At 44.9% G+C, this 18,976-nt stretch overlaps 1 protein-coding gene across 1 annotated transcript; it reads left to right on the top strand.

Annotated features, from left to right (window-relative positions):
* The first annotated feature begins 13,724 nt into the window (after positions 1-13,724).
* Positions 13,725-18,441, top strand: LOC109906755 (40S ribosomal protein S19). Its single transcript, XM_020504620.2, has 6 exons — positions 13,725-13,979; positions 14,891-14,961; positions 15,052-15,152; positions 15,361-15,544; positions 17,370-17,424; positions 18,372-18,441. Exons 2-6 carry the CDS (start codon positions 14,891-14,893, stop codon positions 18,414-18,416), a joined length of 456 nt encoding a protein of 151 aa, XP_020360209.1. The 5' UTR covers positions 13,725-13,979; the 3' UTR covers positions 18,417-18,441.
* The last annotated feature ends 535 nt before the right edge of the window (positions 18,442-18,976 follow it).

The raw sequence follows: 18,976 nt of genomic DNA, 5'->3' as shown, positions 1-18,976 counted from the left end.
ACATGAAGAGAGAGATGAACATATAGAGATGAACATAGAGAGAGAGATTAACATAAAGAGAGAGATGAACATAGAGACAGAGATGAACATAAGAGACAAACATGAAGAGAGATGAACATAAAAAGAGAGATGAACATAAAGAGAGAGAGAATAGAGGGAGGGACAAGAGGGAAAGGGAGAGAGATATATCTCTGGTTTTAAGTGGGTCTATAAATAAATACAGTGCCTTGCGAAAGTATTCGGCCCCCTTGAACTTTGCGACCTTTTGCCACATTTCAGGCTTCAAACATAAAGATATAAAACAGTATTTTTTTGTGAAGAATCAACAACAAGTGGGACACAATCATGAAGTGGAACGACATTTATTGGATATTTCAAACTTTTTTAACATATCAAAAACTGAAAAATTGGGCGTGCAAAATTATTCAGCCCCCTTAAGTTAATACTTTGTAGCGCCACCTTTTGCTGTGATTACAGCTGTAAGTCGCTTGGGGTATGTCTCTATCAGTTTTGCACATCGAGAGACTGACATTTTTTCCCATTCCTCCTTGCAAAACAGCTCGAGCTCAGTGAGGTTGGATGGAGAGCATTTGTGAACAGCAGTTTTCAGTTCTTTCCACAGATTCTCGATTGGATTCAGGTCTGGACTTTGACTTGGTCATTCTAACACCTGGATATGTTTATTTTTGAACCATTCCATTGTAGATTTTGCTTTATGTTTTGGATCATTGTCTTGTTGGAAGACAAATCTCCGTCCCAGTCTCAGGTCTTTTGCAGACTCCATCAGGTTTTCTTCCAGAATGGTCCTGTATTTGGCTCCATCCATCTTCCCATCAATTTTAACCATCTTCCCTGTCCCTGCTGAAGAAAAGCAGGCCCAAACCATGATGCTGCCACCACCATGTTTGACAGTGGGGATGGTGTGTTCAGGGTGATGTGGGGATGGTGTGTTCTGTGTTGCTTTTACGCCAAACATAACGTTTTGCATTGTTGCCAAAAAGTTCAATTTTGGTTTCATCTGACCAGAGCACCTTCTTCCACATGTTTGGTGTGTCTCCCAGGTGGCTTGTGGCAAACTTTAAACAACACTTTTTATGGATATCTTTAAGAAATTGCTTTCTTGCCACTCTTCCATAAAGGCCAGATTTGTGCAATATACGACTGATTGTTGTCCTATGGACAGAGTCTCCCACCTCAGCTGTAGATCTCTGCAGTTCATCCAGAGTGATCATGGGCCTCTTGGCTGCATCTCTGATCAGTCTTCTCCGTCAGCTTTAGAATCCCCATCAATATTATCCTTCCAAAAGTTTCCCGTCCTGAGCGGTATGACGGCTGCTTGGTCCCATGATGTTTATACTTGTGTACTATTGTTTGTGCAGATGAACTTGGCACCTTCAGGCATTTGGAAATTGCTCCCAAGGATGAACCAGACTTGTGGAGGTCTACAATTTTTTTTTTAGGTCTTGGCTGATTTCTTTTGATTTTCCCATGATGTCAAGCAAAGGGGCACTGAGTTTGAAGGTAGGCCTTGAAATACATCCACAGGTACATCTCCATATGTATACATATGCCAATAATCCCCCCCAAATCCCCCCCCCCCATGCCAATAAACCCCCCAAATTGAACATTGAATTGAGAGAGAAAGATAGAGAGAGAGTGCATGTGCATAAGTGCATCCTTTTTCACACCAACGTGGCCTGAAGATGAACAATCCAATTAGTTAGAGCAAGGCCTTTTATTTAAGGAGAGTGTTAGATTTACTCAGTAAATCAAAACAGCCATGAAGAGCATTTCTCTGCTATAATTATGAGGGTGTCGCCGGACCAACCATGCTGTTATTACTGTGTGTTTAATTAAACACGATCAAAGCCAGATCTATAGCATCCCCAGCAGCAGCAGCAGCAGAAGGCATGTTACAATGCAGACATATCCTGATCTAGTCACAGGCTTAGTTCTGGATCAGTGTGAGATGAGAAGTCTGTTGCGTGATATTTTCTCTCTCGGTAGCTATGTTTCCATCCCATTGGCGACAGATTTTTGTGTGAATATTCTAAAATCCGCATTAAAACAATATGCGCAATGTGTTTCCAACAAATGAACTTGCTGCTGATAAAAGACTGTGCATGATGATGTAGTACACATACAACACTTTTGCAGTTCAATTCCCAAGTACTGAATAAAACATTGGTTTTAATCGCATTTTCAACTCTACTGAGGGTTTAGTCACAAAAATGTTTGCGTTATATAGCAAATATGCTCACTCTGGTCTTGGCAATTGCACCCTAGACAACAGCTGACAGATACAGTGTGGTTGATGAGATTATTATGGATAAAAGAGCAAGATTATTTTAATTTGTCAAATGGCAGAATGAGAACCTCAATATTTATTGTAAAGGAGCATCAAGTTCATCTCCTTGCATTTTCACAACCCTGTGAATTTCATCATAATTAATTCAATCTGTAGCCTAATAAACTACATGGTTTCCTGAGTCGTAGTGGAAGGACCACACACCATGTCATCTTGTGACTCCACGTTTACTTCAGTATGATGATTATTATATAAATATTTGCGCGCAAAGGCATTTCCTCGGCTATTTCTCACATAATTAATTTTACCGACACAAAAAGATCCCAGCTTGTCTAGCGTATTTTGTTTGGCTGACATTTGGAACGTCTACTGACAAATTAGATGTTTCCATCAGGCCTGTCTTGACCTTTTTTATCTGAAATGTACTTTACACAGCATAAAAAGGTTGGATGTAAGCCTGGTTAGTGACCTTATTTGATATGGGACTCAATAATTAAACAGCACAGTGTGTGAAAAACTAATTAACGTCTAGTATGTGCTACTGACAGGTTGATGAATATATATGGGGAAACATACCCAAAGAAGCTCCTTGTGAATCACACAATGATACATGGCGCTGTTTACACACAATGATTGGAACTTATGTTTGTGGGCAAACCTCCAGGGAAATTGGATGTTCAGCAATTTCGATGTATTACCATATTAGACATGTGTGTAAACAGAGCCTAAGATAGTGAATTAGAACATATGAGATGAGAATGCTGGTGTTGTAACAACGTGATCTGCCCACCGTCTTACCCCCTGTGGGGGCCAGGTGGGGCAGAGGCAGGAGGGCCTGCTTGGCCCCCACCCGTTGTATGGGAATGGTGAAGAGGAGAGGGCGACCAGACCGTAGAGCTGCGACAGGAGAGAGACCAGCGGGAAAGCCCAGGTCGGGGGCAATGTGCCTGGGGAGAAAAGCAGGAGGGAGTGGGTGATGTGAAGGGGCAGGCACAGGAGGACAAGGAGGCAGAGGGAGAGGCCCAGAGAGTGGGCACAGGGAGAGCTGCGTTTTGGGGGGACAGAGCCCGGACCATCAGGGTCCTGTCTGGGCATCACACAGACCAGATCTAGGTAAATGGCCAGCAGGCACATTAGGGGGAGCAGGAAGACGGTCACCCCATAGACATAGACCAGGAACTGGGGGCTGAGGACAGTGTCGGGGGCACACACCCCCCAGTGGCTCCCATGGATCTCTGCATAGGTGAAGTTATGGAGATCCTCCACGTAGAACTTGGACAGGAAGCCGCCGTAAGGGAGGTACTTCCCGATCACAGAGCGGTCCTGGTTGTACTTGGGAGGCATCGGACGGGGAGGAGGGGAGGTCCAGTTACCTGGGGGGATGCCCGTCCAGCCCCGGCCCATCCAGCCATCCCTCTTCCCCTCCCCAGGTGTCCAGGATGTTCCAGCCGATGAACTGGGCAAATGCGGAGAGAACAGAGGCCCCCCAGCACAGCATGACCAGAAACAGGGACCGCCGACGTGTCACCAGTGAATTGTACCTGAAACAGAGAGATAACCCAGTGGGTCAAATTAAACCAGCATACACTGATGCTCTAGAGCAGGGGTCTTCAACCTTGTTTACCCAGGGACCCCCGCAGAGGAAAACTGGTGACCTAGAGACCCCCATCTTATGTTAGCCAAAAATGCATTTTTCACATCTTGTCTTATCATCACGTGAATGATAATGGCGAGGAGAAGTAACCTTAACCAACATTTTAAAATGAATAGATTTGGTTGTCAGTTTTTCATTATTTTTTAACTCCCCACATTATAATTGGAAGTATAAACACTAACATAGCCTATTAGCTAAACAAAGGTAACTCCAAACACATTTTTGCTAAAAGTAGCTGTTTAGCTGGTTAAAAAAAGGTAAAACTTGTTGTCAAAATGTATATCCAAGTCAAGAAAGCATACCAGCAACCAGTTGCACTTTCTGTGACCCGTACTTTTCAAACCCTATGTCAGATACTCCAGTCAGCAGAGATGGGCAGTATTTCTGTTACATGTATTTGAAATATGTCTTTAAATAGATTTCAAATGTATTTGGTAGTTTACTTTGATACATTGATCTTTATGGTATTTTGTAATTGTATTGTGTAGTTAGTAATTTTTGCCCATCCTTCCCAATGAGTGTAATGAGCTCCAATGAGTGTAATGAGCTCCAATGAGTGAAATAAAGTCATCATCATTAGAAATAAGATTTACTCATGTTTTCTACTGTATGTAATAATACAATTGTTTATTCTGTTGTTTCTAGCGTTATTCATACAAATATATATTTGTTCCACTTTTTGGTTCTTTTTATATTTTTGTCAGAACTCCGGTTGAATACTCCTGGTCTAGAGTGCAGTCCTGAGAACATTTGGCAAATTCTTTCAAGTGCACTTGATTTAGCTTTGGTACTTTTTAACCCCCTCTCTCTGACTCACCTGCTCCCCATGCGGTGCTTCAGGTGGGAGTTGAGGGTCATGAGCAGCAGCAGGCAGACAGTGAACTGCCTGACCAGCAGAGAACAGCACACCAGGGTGATGCAGGTGTACAGGCACTGGGGACTCCTCAGGTTCAGCAGCACAGAGACAGGAACCCCCACCGCACCCCCCACTGCCCCCACTCAGCCCAGACACAACTTCAGGCAGGCAGAAACACTTCTGCTCCGGGTATGACCACCTCCACCCTGGCCTCCTCCATCCTCCTCCATCCCACCACCACCCATAGACATCCTCACACTCACCACGATCACCGACACAGATACCACACACTGACTCACCGAGTTCAGCCACATGTGCTCCATGGCTGAACCTAAGAGGGGGACAGAGACAAACAGGTGGGGGAGGTAGCAGAGGAAAACGAGAGGGGAAGACAAGAGTGAAACTGGTTGAGGTGTCAAACCTAGAGTATCTCTAAGAGATCATTCAAAGTTCCTTCTGCACTTGTCCCAACAGTGGATGTCCTATCATGGCTCCCTAGCTAATTATTACCATTGAACAATTGGCTCTTTCATCCCCTGCTCTCCGATCAAACTGGCTTCTAGGTGAATTAAATTATTAAATTCCAGGTGTAAATTATTATTATTATGTTTTTACCTTTATTTAACTAGGCAAGTCAGTTAAAGAACAAATTCTTATTCACAATGACGGCCTACCAGAAGGCAAAAGGCCTCCTGCGGGGACAGGGGAAATTATAATACAAATATATAGGACAAAACAAACATCACAACAAGAGAAACACCACAACACTACATTAAGAGAGACCTAAGACAAAGTGGGTGGGGTTATATCCTGCCTGGTTGGCCCTGTCCGGGGATATTGTCGGACAGGGCCACAGTGTCTCCCGACCCCTCCTGTCTCAGCCTCCAGTATCTATGCTGCAATAGTTTATGTGTCGGGGGACTAGGGTCAGTCTGTTATATCTGGTGTAATTTTCCTGTCTTATCCAGTGTCCTGTGTGAAGTTAATTAAGTATGCTCCTTCTAATTCTCTCGCTCTCCCCTCCCAGAGGACCTGAGCCCTAGGACCATGCCTCAGGACTATCTGGCCTGATGACTCCTAGCTGTCCCCAGTCCAACTGGTCGTGCTGCTGCTACAGTTTCAACTGTTCTGCCTGCGGCTCTGGAACCCTGGCCTGTTCACCGGTCGTGCTACCTGGTCCTGTTTTCGACCAACTCTCACTATCGCACCTGCTGTCTCGAACTCTGAATGCTCAGCTATGAAAAGCCAACTGACCTGTTGCACCCTCTACAACCACTGTGATTATTATTTTAAAAAATCAAATCAAATTTTATTTGTCACATACACATGGTTAGCAGATGTTAATGCGAGTGTAGCGAAATGCTTGTGCTTCTAGTTCCGACAATGCAGTAATAACGAACAAGTAATCTAACTAACAATTCCAAAAAAACTACTGTCTTATACACAGTGTAAGGGGATAAGGAATATGTACATAAGGATATATGAATGAGTGATGGTACAAAGCAGCATAGGCAAGATACAGTAGATGATATCGAGTACAGTATAACATATGAGATGAGTATGTAAACAAAGTGGCATAGTTAAAGTGGCTAGTGATACATGTATTACATAAGGATGCAGTCGATGATATAGAGTACAGTATATACATATGTATATGAGATGAATAATGTAGGGTAAGTAACATTATATAAGGTAGCATTGTTTAAAGTGGCTAGTGATATATTTACATAATTTCCCATCAATTCCCATTATTAAAGTGGCTGGAGTTGAGTCAGTGTCATTGACAGTGTGTTGGCAGCAGCCACTCAATGTTAGTGGTGGCTGTTTAACAGTCTGATGGCCTTGAGATAGAAGCTGTTTTTCAGTCTCTCGGTCCCAGCTTTGATGCACCTGTACTGACCTCGCCTTCTGGATGACAGCGGGGTGAACAGGCAGTGGCTCGGGTGGTTGATGTCCTTGATGATCTTTATGGCCTTCCTGTAGCATCGGGTGGTGTAGGTGTCCTGGAGGGCAGGTAGTTTGCCCCCGGTGATGCGTTGTGCAGACCTCACTACCCTCTGGATAGCCTTACGGTTGAGGGCGGTGCAGTTGCCATACCAGGCGGTGATACACCCCGCCAGGATGCTCTCGATTGTGCATCTGTAGAAGTTTGTGAGTGCTTTTGGTGACAAGCCATATTTCTTCAGCCTCCTGAGGTTGAAGAGGCGCTGCTGCGCCTTCTTCACGATGCTGTCTGTGTGAGTGGACCAATTCAGTTTGTCTGTGATGTGTATGCCAAGGAACTTAAAACTTGCTACCCTCTCCACTACTGTTCCATCGATGTGGATAGGGGGGTGTTCCCTCTGCTGTTTCCTGAAGTCCACAATCATCTCCTTAGTTTTGTTGATGTTGAGTGTGAGGTTATTTTCCTGACACCACACTCCGAGGGCCCTCACCTCCTCCCTGTAGGCCGTCTCGTCGTTGTTGGTAATCAAGCCTACCACTGTTGTGTCGTCCGCAAACTTGATGATTGAGTTGGAGGCGTGCGTGGCCACGCAGTCGTGGGTAAACAGGGAGTACAGGAGAGGGCTCAGAACGCACCCTTGTGGGGCCCCAGTGTTGAGGATCAGAGGGGTGGAGATGTTGTTGCCTACCCTCACCACCTGGGGGCGGCCCGTCAGGAAGTCCAGTACCCAGTTGCACAGGGCGGGGTCGAGACCCAGGGTCTCGAGCTTGATGACGAGCTTGGAGGGTACTATGGTGTTGAATGCCGAGCTGTAGTCGATGAACAGCATTCTCACATAGGTATTCCTCTTGTCCAGATGGGTTAGGGCAGTGTGCAGTGTGGTTGAGATTGCATCGTCTGTGGACCTATTTGGGCGGTAAGCAAATTGGAGTGGGTCTAGGGTGTCAGGTAGGGTGGAGGTGATATGGTCCTTGACTAGTCTCTCAAAGCACTTCATGATGACGGATGTGAGTGCTACGGGGCGGTAGTCGTTTAGCTCAGTTACCTTAGCTTTCTTGGGAACAGGAACAATGGTGGCCCTCTTGAAGCATGTGGGAACAGCAGACTGGTATAGGGATTGATTGAATATGTCCGTAAACACACCGGCCAGCTGGTCTGCGCATGCTCTGAGGGCGCGGCTGGGGATGCCGTCTGGGCCTGCAGCCTTGCGAGGGTTAACACGTTTAAATGTCTTACTCACCTCGGCTGCAGTGAAGGAGAGACCGCATGTTTTCGTTGCAGGCCGTGTCAGTGGCACAATATTGTCCTCAAAGCGGGCAAAAAAGTTATTTAGTCTGCCTGGGAGCAAGACATCCTGGTCCGTGACTGGGCTGGATTTCTTCCTGTAGTCCGTGATTGACTGTAGACCCTGCCACATGCCTCTTGTGCCTGAGCCGTTGAATTGAGATTCTACTTTGTCTCTGTACTGGCGCTTAGCTTGTTTGATAGCCTTGCGGAGGGAATAGCTGCACTGTTTGTATTCGGTCATGTTACCAGACACCTTGCCCTGATTAAAAGCAGTGGTTCGCGCTTTCAGTTTCACACGAATGCTGCCATCAATCCACGGTTTCTGGTTAGGGAATGTTTTAATCGTTGCTATGGGAGCGACATCTTCAACGCACGTTCTAATGAACTCGCACACCGAATCAGCGTATTCGTCAATGTTGTTATCTGACGCAATACGAAACATCTCCCAGTCCACGTGATGGAAGCAGTCTTGGAGTGTGGAGTCAGCTTGGTCGGACCAGCGTTGGACAGACCTCAGCGTGGGAGCCTCTTGTTTTAGTTTCTGTCTGTAGGCAGGGATCAACAAAATGGAGTCGTGGTCAGCTTTTCCGAAAGGGGGGCGGGGCAGGGCCTTATATGCGTCGCGGAAGTTAGAGTAACAATGATCCAAGGTCTTTCCACCCCTGGTTGTGCAATCGATATGCTGATAAAATTTAGGGAGTCTTGTTTTCAGATTAGCCTTGTTAAAATCCCCAGCTACAATGAATGCAGCCTCCGGATAAATTGTTTCCAGTTTGCAGAGAGTTAAATAAAGTTCGTTCAGAGCCATCGATGTGTCTGCTTGGGGGGGGATATATACGGCTGTGATTATAATCGAAGAGAATTCTCTTGGCAGATAATGCGGTCTACATTTGATTGTGAGGAATTCTAAATCAGGTGAACAGAAGGATTTGAGTTACTGTATGTTTCTTTCATCACACCATGTCACGTTGGCCATAAGGCATACGCCCCCACCCCTCTTCTTACCAGAAAGATGTTTGTTTCTGTCGGCGCGATGCGTGGAGAAACCCGTTGGCTGCACCACTTCGGATAGCGTCTCTCCGGTGAGCCACGTTTCCGTGAAGCAAAGAACATTACAGTCTCTGATTTCCCTCTGGAATGCTACCCTTGCTCGGATTTCATCAACCTTGTTGTCAAGAGACTGGACATTGGCAAGAAGAATGCTAGGGAGTGGTGCACGGTGTGCCCGTCTCCGGGCCTTTAAAGGGAGCTGCTGGTCATCTATGAACATCATCTATGAACATCTTGGCCATGTACTGTTATATTCACCACCCGGCACAGCCCGTAGAGGACTGGCCACCCCTCAGAGCCTGGTTCCTCTCTAGGGTTCTTCCTAGGTTCCTGCCTTTAAAGGGAGTGTTTCCTAGCCACAGTGCTTCTACATCTGCATTGCTTTCCTGTCTGGGGTTTTAGGCTGGATTTCTGTATAGAACTTTGTGACATCAGCTGATGTAAAAAGTGCTTTATAAATAAATGTGATTGAGCATGGCAGCAACACATGACAACACAGCATAGTAGCAAAACAACAAGGCAGCAGCACAACATGGTAGCTGCACAAAATATGGTAGAAACATTATTGGGCACATGAGGAAGCATTCTCAGTCAATTTACCTGGGACATAAAAAAAAGACAACTGCAATAGTTTGAGAAGAAAGGGGGCAAGAATGGAGAGAGTGAGTGGGGTGTCTAAAAGAGAAAGATTGATTGAGAAAAGCGAGTAGTGGGAGGACAGAGTAAAGGAAAAATAAATGAAAAGGGAGACGCAGAGGCAGGAAGTTGAAGGGGAGAGATTGTTAGATATTTTTTCGAGGTATTGTATTGGAGACCTGTACAGGTACTTGGAGAGTGAAAAGGTCAGCGTAGACTGGACCTGACAGAGCACTCACACTGAGGATGTAACGCCTCTCCTCTGTCTGATGATCAGGAATCATCGGACCAACACGCAGCGTGGTAAGTGTTCATAGTAAATTTTATTAAATAAACTGAACGACAAAAAACAAAGAGAGTGAACGACACGAAACAGTCCTGTAGGGTGAAAAACACAAAACAGAAAGCAACTACCCACAAACACAGTTGGGAACAGGCTACCTAAGTATGGTTCTCAATCAGAGACAACGATTGACAGCTGCCTCTGATTGGGAACCATACCAGGCCAAACACATAGAAATACAACACACAGAACGAAAACAAAGAATGCCCACCCCAACTCACGCCCTGACCAAACCAAAATAGAGACAAAAAAGGAACTAATGCCAGGAGGTGACAGTACCCCCCCCCCCCCCCCCCCCAAAGGTGCGGTCTCCGGCCGCAAAACCTGAATCTATAGGGGAGGGTCTGGGTGGGCCTTTCACCGCGGTGGCGGCTCTGGTGCGGGACGTAGACCCCACTCCACCTTAGTCTTGGCCCACTTAGGTGGCGCCTCTGGAGTGGCGACCTTCGCCGCCGACCCCGGACTGGGGACCCTTACAGCGGGCACCGGACAGGCGGGAGGCTCTGGCGGCGCCGGACTGGAGGGAGACTTGGTTCTGGGAGCAGGCACAGGACTCACCAGGCTCGGGAGACCTACAGGCGTCCTCTTCCTTGGCCGAGGCACCGGATGAACTGGGCCGTGGAGGCGCACTGTAGGTCTCGAGCAACGAGCCTGCACAACCCGTCCTGGTTGGATACCCCCTGTAGCCCGGCAAATGCGGAGAGTTGGAACAGGCCGCACTGGGCTGTGCTGGCGAACCGGGGACACCGTGCGTAGGGCTGGTGCCATATAACCCGGGCCGAGAAGACGCACTGGAGACCAGTTGCGCTGAGCCAGCTTCATCTCTCCTGGCTCGATGCCCACTCTAGCCTGGCCGATATGAGGAGCTGCGATGTAACGTACTGGGCTGTGAACGTGCACTGGAGACACCGTGCGCTCCACCGCATAACACGGTGCCTGACCAGTACGACGCTCAACCTGGTAAGCACGGGGAGTTGGCTCAGGTCTCCTACCTGACTCCGCCAATCTCCCCCCCCAAAAAAATTCTGGGGCTGCCTCTCGTGCACTTTTCCTCAAGCCAACTCCTCGTAGCATCACCGCTCCGCTTTGGCTGCCTCCAGCTCCTCTTTAGGACGACGATACTCTCCCGGCTGTGCCTTGCCGTCCAAGATTTCCTCCCATGTCCAGGAGTCCATTCTTCCACGCTGCTTGGTCCTTTGGTGGTGGGTAGTTCTGTAACGGCTCTCCTCTTCATCTGATGATGAGGAATAGGAATCATCGGACCAACACGCAGCGTGGTAAGTGTTCATAGTAAATTTTATTAAATAAACTGAACACTGAATGACAAAAAACAACAAGGAGCGTGAACGACACAAACCAGTCCTGTAAGGTGAACAACATAAAACAGAAAGCAACTACCCACAAACACAGGTGGGAACAGGCTACCTAAGTATGGTTCCCAATCAGAGGCAGCTGTCAATCGTTGTCTCTGATTGAGAACCATACTTAGGTAGCCTACCAGGTCAAACACATAGAAATACAACACACAGAACAAAACATTGAATGAAAACATAGAATGCCCACCCCAACTCACGCCTTGACCAAACCAAAATAGAGACATAAAAAAGGAACTAAGGTCAGGACGTGACAGAGGATGTGAGCACCATGCAAGCACAGTGTAGAGAGGGTAGGCTCTGTGAAACAGACCGCTAACATCACACACTGCAGCAGACAGACAGAGCAGGAGACATTGGTGTGAACTTGCTCGAGTGTGATTGACAGGTAATTTCAGAACATTTTCAAACAATGGGCTCAAATAAAGCAAAGCGTCTGGATATTGAAATAGCAGATTTAGCGCTGTAATATGCCACCTGTCTCCTCAGAATAATGAGTTTGACCTTTTCAGGACATCCAGACGACAAGTTGTCCGTTTTCATAATAATTATGACTGACTGGAATAATCGTTTTATACAGCTGCATAATCAGTTGATACAGTTGTCTCCTGTCCTGCTCCTTGAAGAGCCTTGAAATAATTAATGGAGTTCATTCCACCTTATGTGGCTGTCTTCGGTTTGAATCTGTGACTGGTCGCTTTCAATGTGATTAATTTACTTTTGTTAATCAATTAAGCATTGAGAGACAACACAAGCATACCGACGCACAGCCACACTACACAGGCAGAGCTTTAGATCAGATAGTAGGAAGCTCAATGGATGACAGAAAATGTGAGAGAGAATATAATGGAAGGAGAATGGATAGAGAACAGATGGTGATTTTGTGGACCCCAGGAAGAGTAGCTGCTGCTGCTGCTAACAGCTAATGGGGATCCTAATAAAATGCCAAATAGCTGTTTAGAACAGTTGAATAAATGAGAAAATACCAAATGACCTGATATGTTGGGGATGTATAGATCTGGATAAAAGCGTCTGCTACATGACTAAAATGTAAATGTAAATATAAGTCTATGACAGTTCTAATCTGTCCTCTGTAAACCTTCCCTCGTTCTTTACCTCCCTATCTCTTCCTCTCACTCTATTCTTCTGCTCTGACTGACAGAATAAACTCACATTCATAAACCGTCATTACCCTCTCTGCCCACCTATCTCCTGGTCGTGTCTATACAAACATATCAATTGTGTCAATGTTGAAGCAGTGCTGACCTTTCCACCTGAGCTGTGCAAAGGTCACCACAAGCATTGTAAATCAGTAAATAAAAAAGACCAAGGTTATAGTTAACACATATACTCGCAGACACACACACTCAAGTCAACCGAACATGTGCAAATGCACACACACACACACACACACACACACACACACACACAGACACTCAAACGTGTGTAAACATAATGGCGCTGATGGAAGAGATGATGAACAGAGAAAAACAATTGAGAAAAATAAGAGAGGGACAGGGAGGGCAAGCCTTTATCTACCGAAGGGTTTGGGAATTGTTCTGTGAAAAGAGCCCATGTTCACTGTGCCTTGTTTCAGGCAGCAGTACATTTATTTTTCCACAACTATTTCTAGGATAAGAACTAATTAAGCAGCATTGGTTTTTTTTGCACATGTTTTGTCATTGTTCCCATGTACCATGGCTAATAAAGAACGATTGTTGCAGAATTCAAAGGAATTTGATCATGATCTCTGACAGTAGGCTATTTGTAGAAATCCCATAAGAATAAGATATAGTTTTATATAGTATGTATAAACTGGAAGTAGAAGCCAAATTGTTGTTGTCCATTGGTTTACTCCAATTAGGGGAGGGATGGTAGGGTTAGGGGAAAAAAAAAATAAGGAAAATATATATTTAAACAAATATATGTATTTTATCTATATATTTACCCCAAAGATATGGAGGATTGAAAATGATGCAGACAATTACATTGATGGAGGACACAATCTATCTGCAATATTAAAGCTGAATAATTAAGAATAAGATATGGTTACAATGCATTTCACAGATCTTCAAATACTGACAGGATATGTCGCAAGATTATTATTATAATAAAAACATCATTTTGAATTACACCATCTTGGTTATTGCATTCACTGTGCAGACTATAGTAACATTAGATATTAGTATTCTATTGATGCAATAAAACAGTACTTCCATATACCACAAAAAACGGCTAATTAATTCCTATTGCTGCCTCCAGGGCACGTGCCTCTTCTTTTGCAGACAATTTCATAATTCAAGGCTTTTGATTGTGATGTAGCCTTAACCTTGGGCACTGCAAGCTGCTTTGAAATGCATCAGGTTCTACTCTGATTGGGCTAGAAATTCATCAACAGGGCATCTTGTGATGAAAATACCGACGTACAGGGTGAGATCATATCTCGCGAGAACGAACGCGATCCGCCCGTTTAAACACGGGCTGGAAACCCCGTCTTACCCTCTTCCTCTCGCTGTCCACAAGCAAGGTAAAGGATGTCTGTTCTCTGGCCTTATTTGACCAACTGTATGACATTTTCGTGATAATTATTCTCCCATTACTGACCGCGTATGCATTAAACAATCATTTAACAAATACAGTGTTTTCCGGAAAATCTACAGAGTCCTGTAGATGATTTAGCATATATAAAATTGCATGCGGCACTCGCACATACCTTCCAGTGATGGCTGCCCCCATTCCTCTGCGTTGAGGCCTAAACATTTCGCGTTTTGTTTGTCCATTTTAGACAAGACAATTATGTTATCTGCGTTAACGGTGTCTTCCATTTGAATGTGTTACGCTCGTCTGGTGTTGATTTGTGATCCTTAAACTGGCTGGATTTCTGCCTCGAATTTCTGATGTGGTTACAGGTCTCGGGGTTATACTGAGGTTCATTGCTAGCGTTGTGGCTAACTCCAGCCAGTTATTTACCATCACATTTTATTTAACGGTAGCCGGTTTGTTGGTGAGCACTTTTGCCCAACTATGCCTTGATATCAGTTATTTGCTTAAATTGGACTTCAGATCATTCAAGATTTTGCACTGAGGGATTTATGTTATCACGATGTGCATATTTTCAATCGCCACTCTGACAGGAAGGTAGGTAGCCTCTATAATTAGCTAGCCAACTAAAACATCTTACTAGTTAGCTAGGTAGTGATGTTTACAGAAACTAGCAATAGTAGTGTATAGACGTGTAATCATCAGTTTAACTTTTCTGATTATTGGGGCGGTCGAGTCATCCTATCGCCTGCACATAACTATAACGTTAGTTACTTGAGTAGCTAGGCTACATATTGGATGTGCTCAGGACCTCAATCTACCCAGGACATTCGTTGCAGTCTACTACCAGTATTCATGCATTGTACCTCATACTGAAGTTCTCTACCTCTCTGGCAGATGCCTGGTGTCACAGTGAAAGACGTCAACCAGCAGGAGTTTGTCCGTGCCCTGTCGGCTTTCCTGAAGAAGTGAGTTGCATACATGTGAAGCCATGTTCCGTTCTTGCTTAGGAATGCATTGAGCTTTTCTGAGTGACTAACATGCTTTTCCTGTTCCAGGTCAGGAAAGCTGAAGGTACCAGATTGGGTGGACATTGTCAAACTGGCCAAACACAAGGAGCTGGCCCCCAGCGACGAGAACTGGTTCTACACCAGAGCTGGTATGATTTTGATCATTGACATTCTTCCCTTCAAGACTACCTGTCTGCTCAGGCTGTTAGTGTAGTATGGTAGATCCAGCCTGTTATTGGCATTGGATTAGACCCAAATTGCCCCCAAATTATTTTCCTCACTGTTAGTACAGAAGTATGGAACAAGGTCACTGACTCTGACTAGCAGTGGTGTTAACCCCCTCTTCTTCCCTCCCAGCTTCCACAGTGCGCCACCTGTACCTGCGTGGGGGTGCCGGTGTGGGCTCCATGACCAAAATTTATGGTGGTCGCCAGAGGAACGGTGTGTGTCCCGCCCACTTCAGTGTTGGCTCCAAAAACGTGGCCCGCAAGGTGCTGCAGGCCCTCGAGCTTCTGAAGATGGTGGAGAAGAACCCCAACGGGTGAGTAGAACCACGCTGGTTAGAATGTTCCTAGACACTGAGCCAAGGTTGACATTCTCATTGGTCCTTGTGGTTAGGATTAGGGAAAGCAAGCCGATCCTACATTTCTACTTCTATTGAGAACCGAGTGAAACACCAGATATGAGCTGTTTTAGTCACCTAGTCCTGGACCCAGAGCACCGCTGGGTTGTGGATTATACATTCGGTTTTCATGCAACTCTTAACAAAGACCAAATGTGTTGCTAACATTTTTCACCCCTTAACTTTTTTGTGCCCACTGAACAAAACTGTATACAGACAAAGCATCTTACAAGTGCTCAATTTCATTATCCAGATTCCATGCAAATAACAAATGTACTATTGTGCTCTGACCAGGCTCATTCAGATTTGGTAATTGATTTTGTAGCATTTTCTGCACATGGTTGGGCACACTTCATCTTATAGCGGTTGTGTAGTGGTGTCATTGCCAAAGTGTTCCCGTCTCTGGTGTTAGTCGACCTGTATAAGGGATGTTGATGTTGCCACTAGAGGTCGACCGATTACTCGGAATGGCCGATTAATTAGGGCCGATTTCAAGTGTTCATAACAATCGGAAATTGGTATTTTTGGGTGCCAATTTCCGATTATTTAAAAAATAAAAATATTTTTTGTTTTTTAAATACTTTTATGTAACTAGGCAGGTCAGTTAAGAACACATTCTTATTTTCAATGACGGCCTAGGAAATGTTTAACTTCAAGCCTATCAGCCTTATGGCTGGTGTAACCAATGTGAAATGGCTAGCTAGTTAACTGGGTGTGCGCTAATACTGTTTCAAATGTCACTCGCTTTAAGATTTGGAGTAGTTATCCCCCTTGCTCTGCGAGGGCCGTGGCTTTTGTGGAGCGCTGGGTAACGATGCTTCGAGTGTGGCTGTTGTCGATGTGTTCCAGGCTGGGGCGAGGAGAGGGACGGAAGCTATACTGTTACACTGGCAATACTATAGTACCTATACGAACATCCAATAGTCAAAGGTATATGAAATACAAATGGTATAGAGAAATAGTCCTGTAAATACTATATTAACTACAACATAAAACCTCTTACCTTGGAATATTGAAGTCTCGTGTTAAAAGGAACCACCAACTTTCATATGTTCTCATGTTCTGAGCAAGGAACTTAAAACGTTAGCTTTTTACATGGCACATATTACTTCTCCCAACACTTTGTTTTTGCATTATTTAAACCAAATTGAACATGTTTCATTATTTATTGGAGGCTAAATGGATTTTATTGATTTATATTAAGTTACAACAATACTGAATTAACACCTATTTTAATTGTCATTATTACAAATAAATACATTTTTTTTTATCTGCCTTTTTTTCCTTTTTTTTCCGGTATCGGCTTTTTGGGTCATCCAATAATCGGTATCGGTGTTGAGAAATCATAATCTGTCGACCTCTAGTTGCCACCCTAGTCATGTTCTGTTACTGCATGCCAAGTCTTGGTCCGACAGCTTTTACCCCAAAGCCATTAGACCCCTGAAAAGCTAATCAAATAGCTAACCATCTGCATTGTGCCCCCCTTTTACGCTGCTACTCTGTTTAATCTATGCGTATACATATTACCTGGACTAACCGGTGCCCCTGCACATTGACTGTACCGGTACCCCCTGTCTATGACCTTGCTACTGTTATTTTACTGCTGCACTCTTATCTGCATTGTTGGTTTAAGGCTTGTAAGCATTTCATTGTCAGGTCTACACCGGTTGTATTCGTCGCATGTGACCAATAAAATTTGTTGAATTTGTTCTGTTGCTGACCGACTGAACCTCTTGTCTCGCAGTGGTCGCAGACTAACCGCCCAGGGAACCAGAGATCTGGACAGGATTGCTGGCCAGGTGAGGCCCTTTTCTTTACTCCACCAAAATTAACCAAACACTGTTCTTCTGGGGAGCCGTGGGATAATTTGGTCAAATTGGGAAGGGGGGACTTATTTTGTCCTTAAGATTTGATCTAGTCTGCTTGGGGAATCGAAACTAGTAACATTTCAGTTATCGGCCCGTCGCTCTAACCGCTAGGCTATCTGCTGCCTTGCCTGGCTGGAATAAAGGCTTTATATCCACAAGGCTCACCGGTACCTTAACGTATCAGGCCTGTGGGCCCTTACCTAAAAAGTAGACTCAAACATGTTTTGTTGCAAAAAATAAGTTTATTTCATCACTAAAACATGTCACCCTGCACTTTGATGATAGAACATCCCACAGTGCATGTAATGAGAGCATTAGCACAGTGTTGCCCAAGCATTTTGAATTAGGCCAGCTGTCCTTGGTCTAGCTATATTCTCTAACTTTGCTCCTGAGCCTCACAGCCTGCATAATGAGTGTCAGTCTTAGGTTTTTTTTTTTTGTGGCAAAAACAAACAGCAGCTCAGCCCCTGTCGGCAGCAATCTGTCTGCATAAGAAGAACAACGGTGTGACAATTCAAGGGTAAACAAGCAGAGGGCATTTCATGCTGACTGAATCCACCGTATGGTGCAGCTTCTCCCTCTTGGTCCTTTGTGATGAGCTGAATTTAGATGCACTAACCTGGCCCTCCCTGGCTGTTACATGGTGGTGTCATCGCTTTGCTTGATGGCTTAAGAAATAGTTTTTATCCCAAGGAGCTAGGTATGACATGTGTTGGCGTGACATGACTGGCATTTCTGTGGGGTTCTAGTGAAGTCAATGTCCAAGTTTTATTCCATTGTGATGTGGGCCTCATTACTTTGTTAGATCGAGAGCCTACTGAAGTATCCTCTGAACAAATCTGCAGCACTAAATGTCTTGTTTTGATTTGCTTCCCCAGGTTGCAGCTGCGAAGTTGCCCCCGAAGGCTGCCCCCACAGTTTAATAAATATTTTTTGGAGAAGGTGAAATCTTGTCTGTGCTTCTTTCAAACCTGGTCATGGTTGCATTTGACCAACAATGGATGGAACCTCTGTGGTTGGGTTTATGGTTTTGCATACCAATGTTAGATATGGAACCTCTTTGGTCTTGATGTCATTGGGGAACTGGATTGCTGAAGTGTAGGAGTTTTTGCTATGGCAGTCTGCTTAGTCTACACAATGTGGTTTTTGTTGAATTCCAAAATATTACTCGCCTCATGAGCTTAGTTCAATTCTTACCCTGTCATAATGGTAACACAAACTATTTGTCATTTGAGTTTAACTGCATAGTTTCAAAATGCATAGTCATCGTGGTCTACGGGCTGCTAGTTGTCGCGACACCGGCCATGGGAAGATTCTTACGCGTATGAGAATATGGCTTGATGCGACGGTGCCATCTAGAGGAGACTGAAGACTACTACAGCTCACCCAGCAGAAATGTCTCACAAGGAGGGGTTTGAGTGCTGTGCAAAGTCTGTTTCCTGTCTAAATGTGATGTGGACTTCCTGAAATGCACAGTGATGAC

The sequence above is a fragment of the Oncorhynchus kisutch genome, linkage group LG2 (genome assembly GCF_002021735.2).
Source record: "Oncorhynchus kisutch isolate 150728-3 linkage group LG2, Okis_V2, whole genome shotgun sequence".
Classification (NCBI taxonomy): Eukaryota; Metazoa; Chordata; class Actinopteri; order Salmoniformes; family Salmonidae; genus Oncorhynchus; species Oncorhynchus kisutch.
Note: the sequence above shows the minus strand (reverse complement) of the source record. Positions and strands in the feature narration are given on the sequence as shown.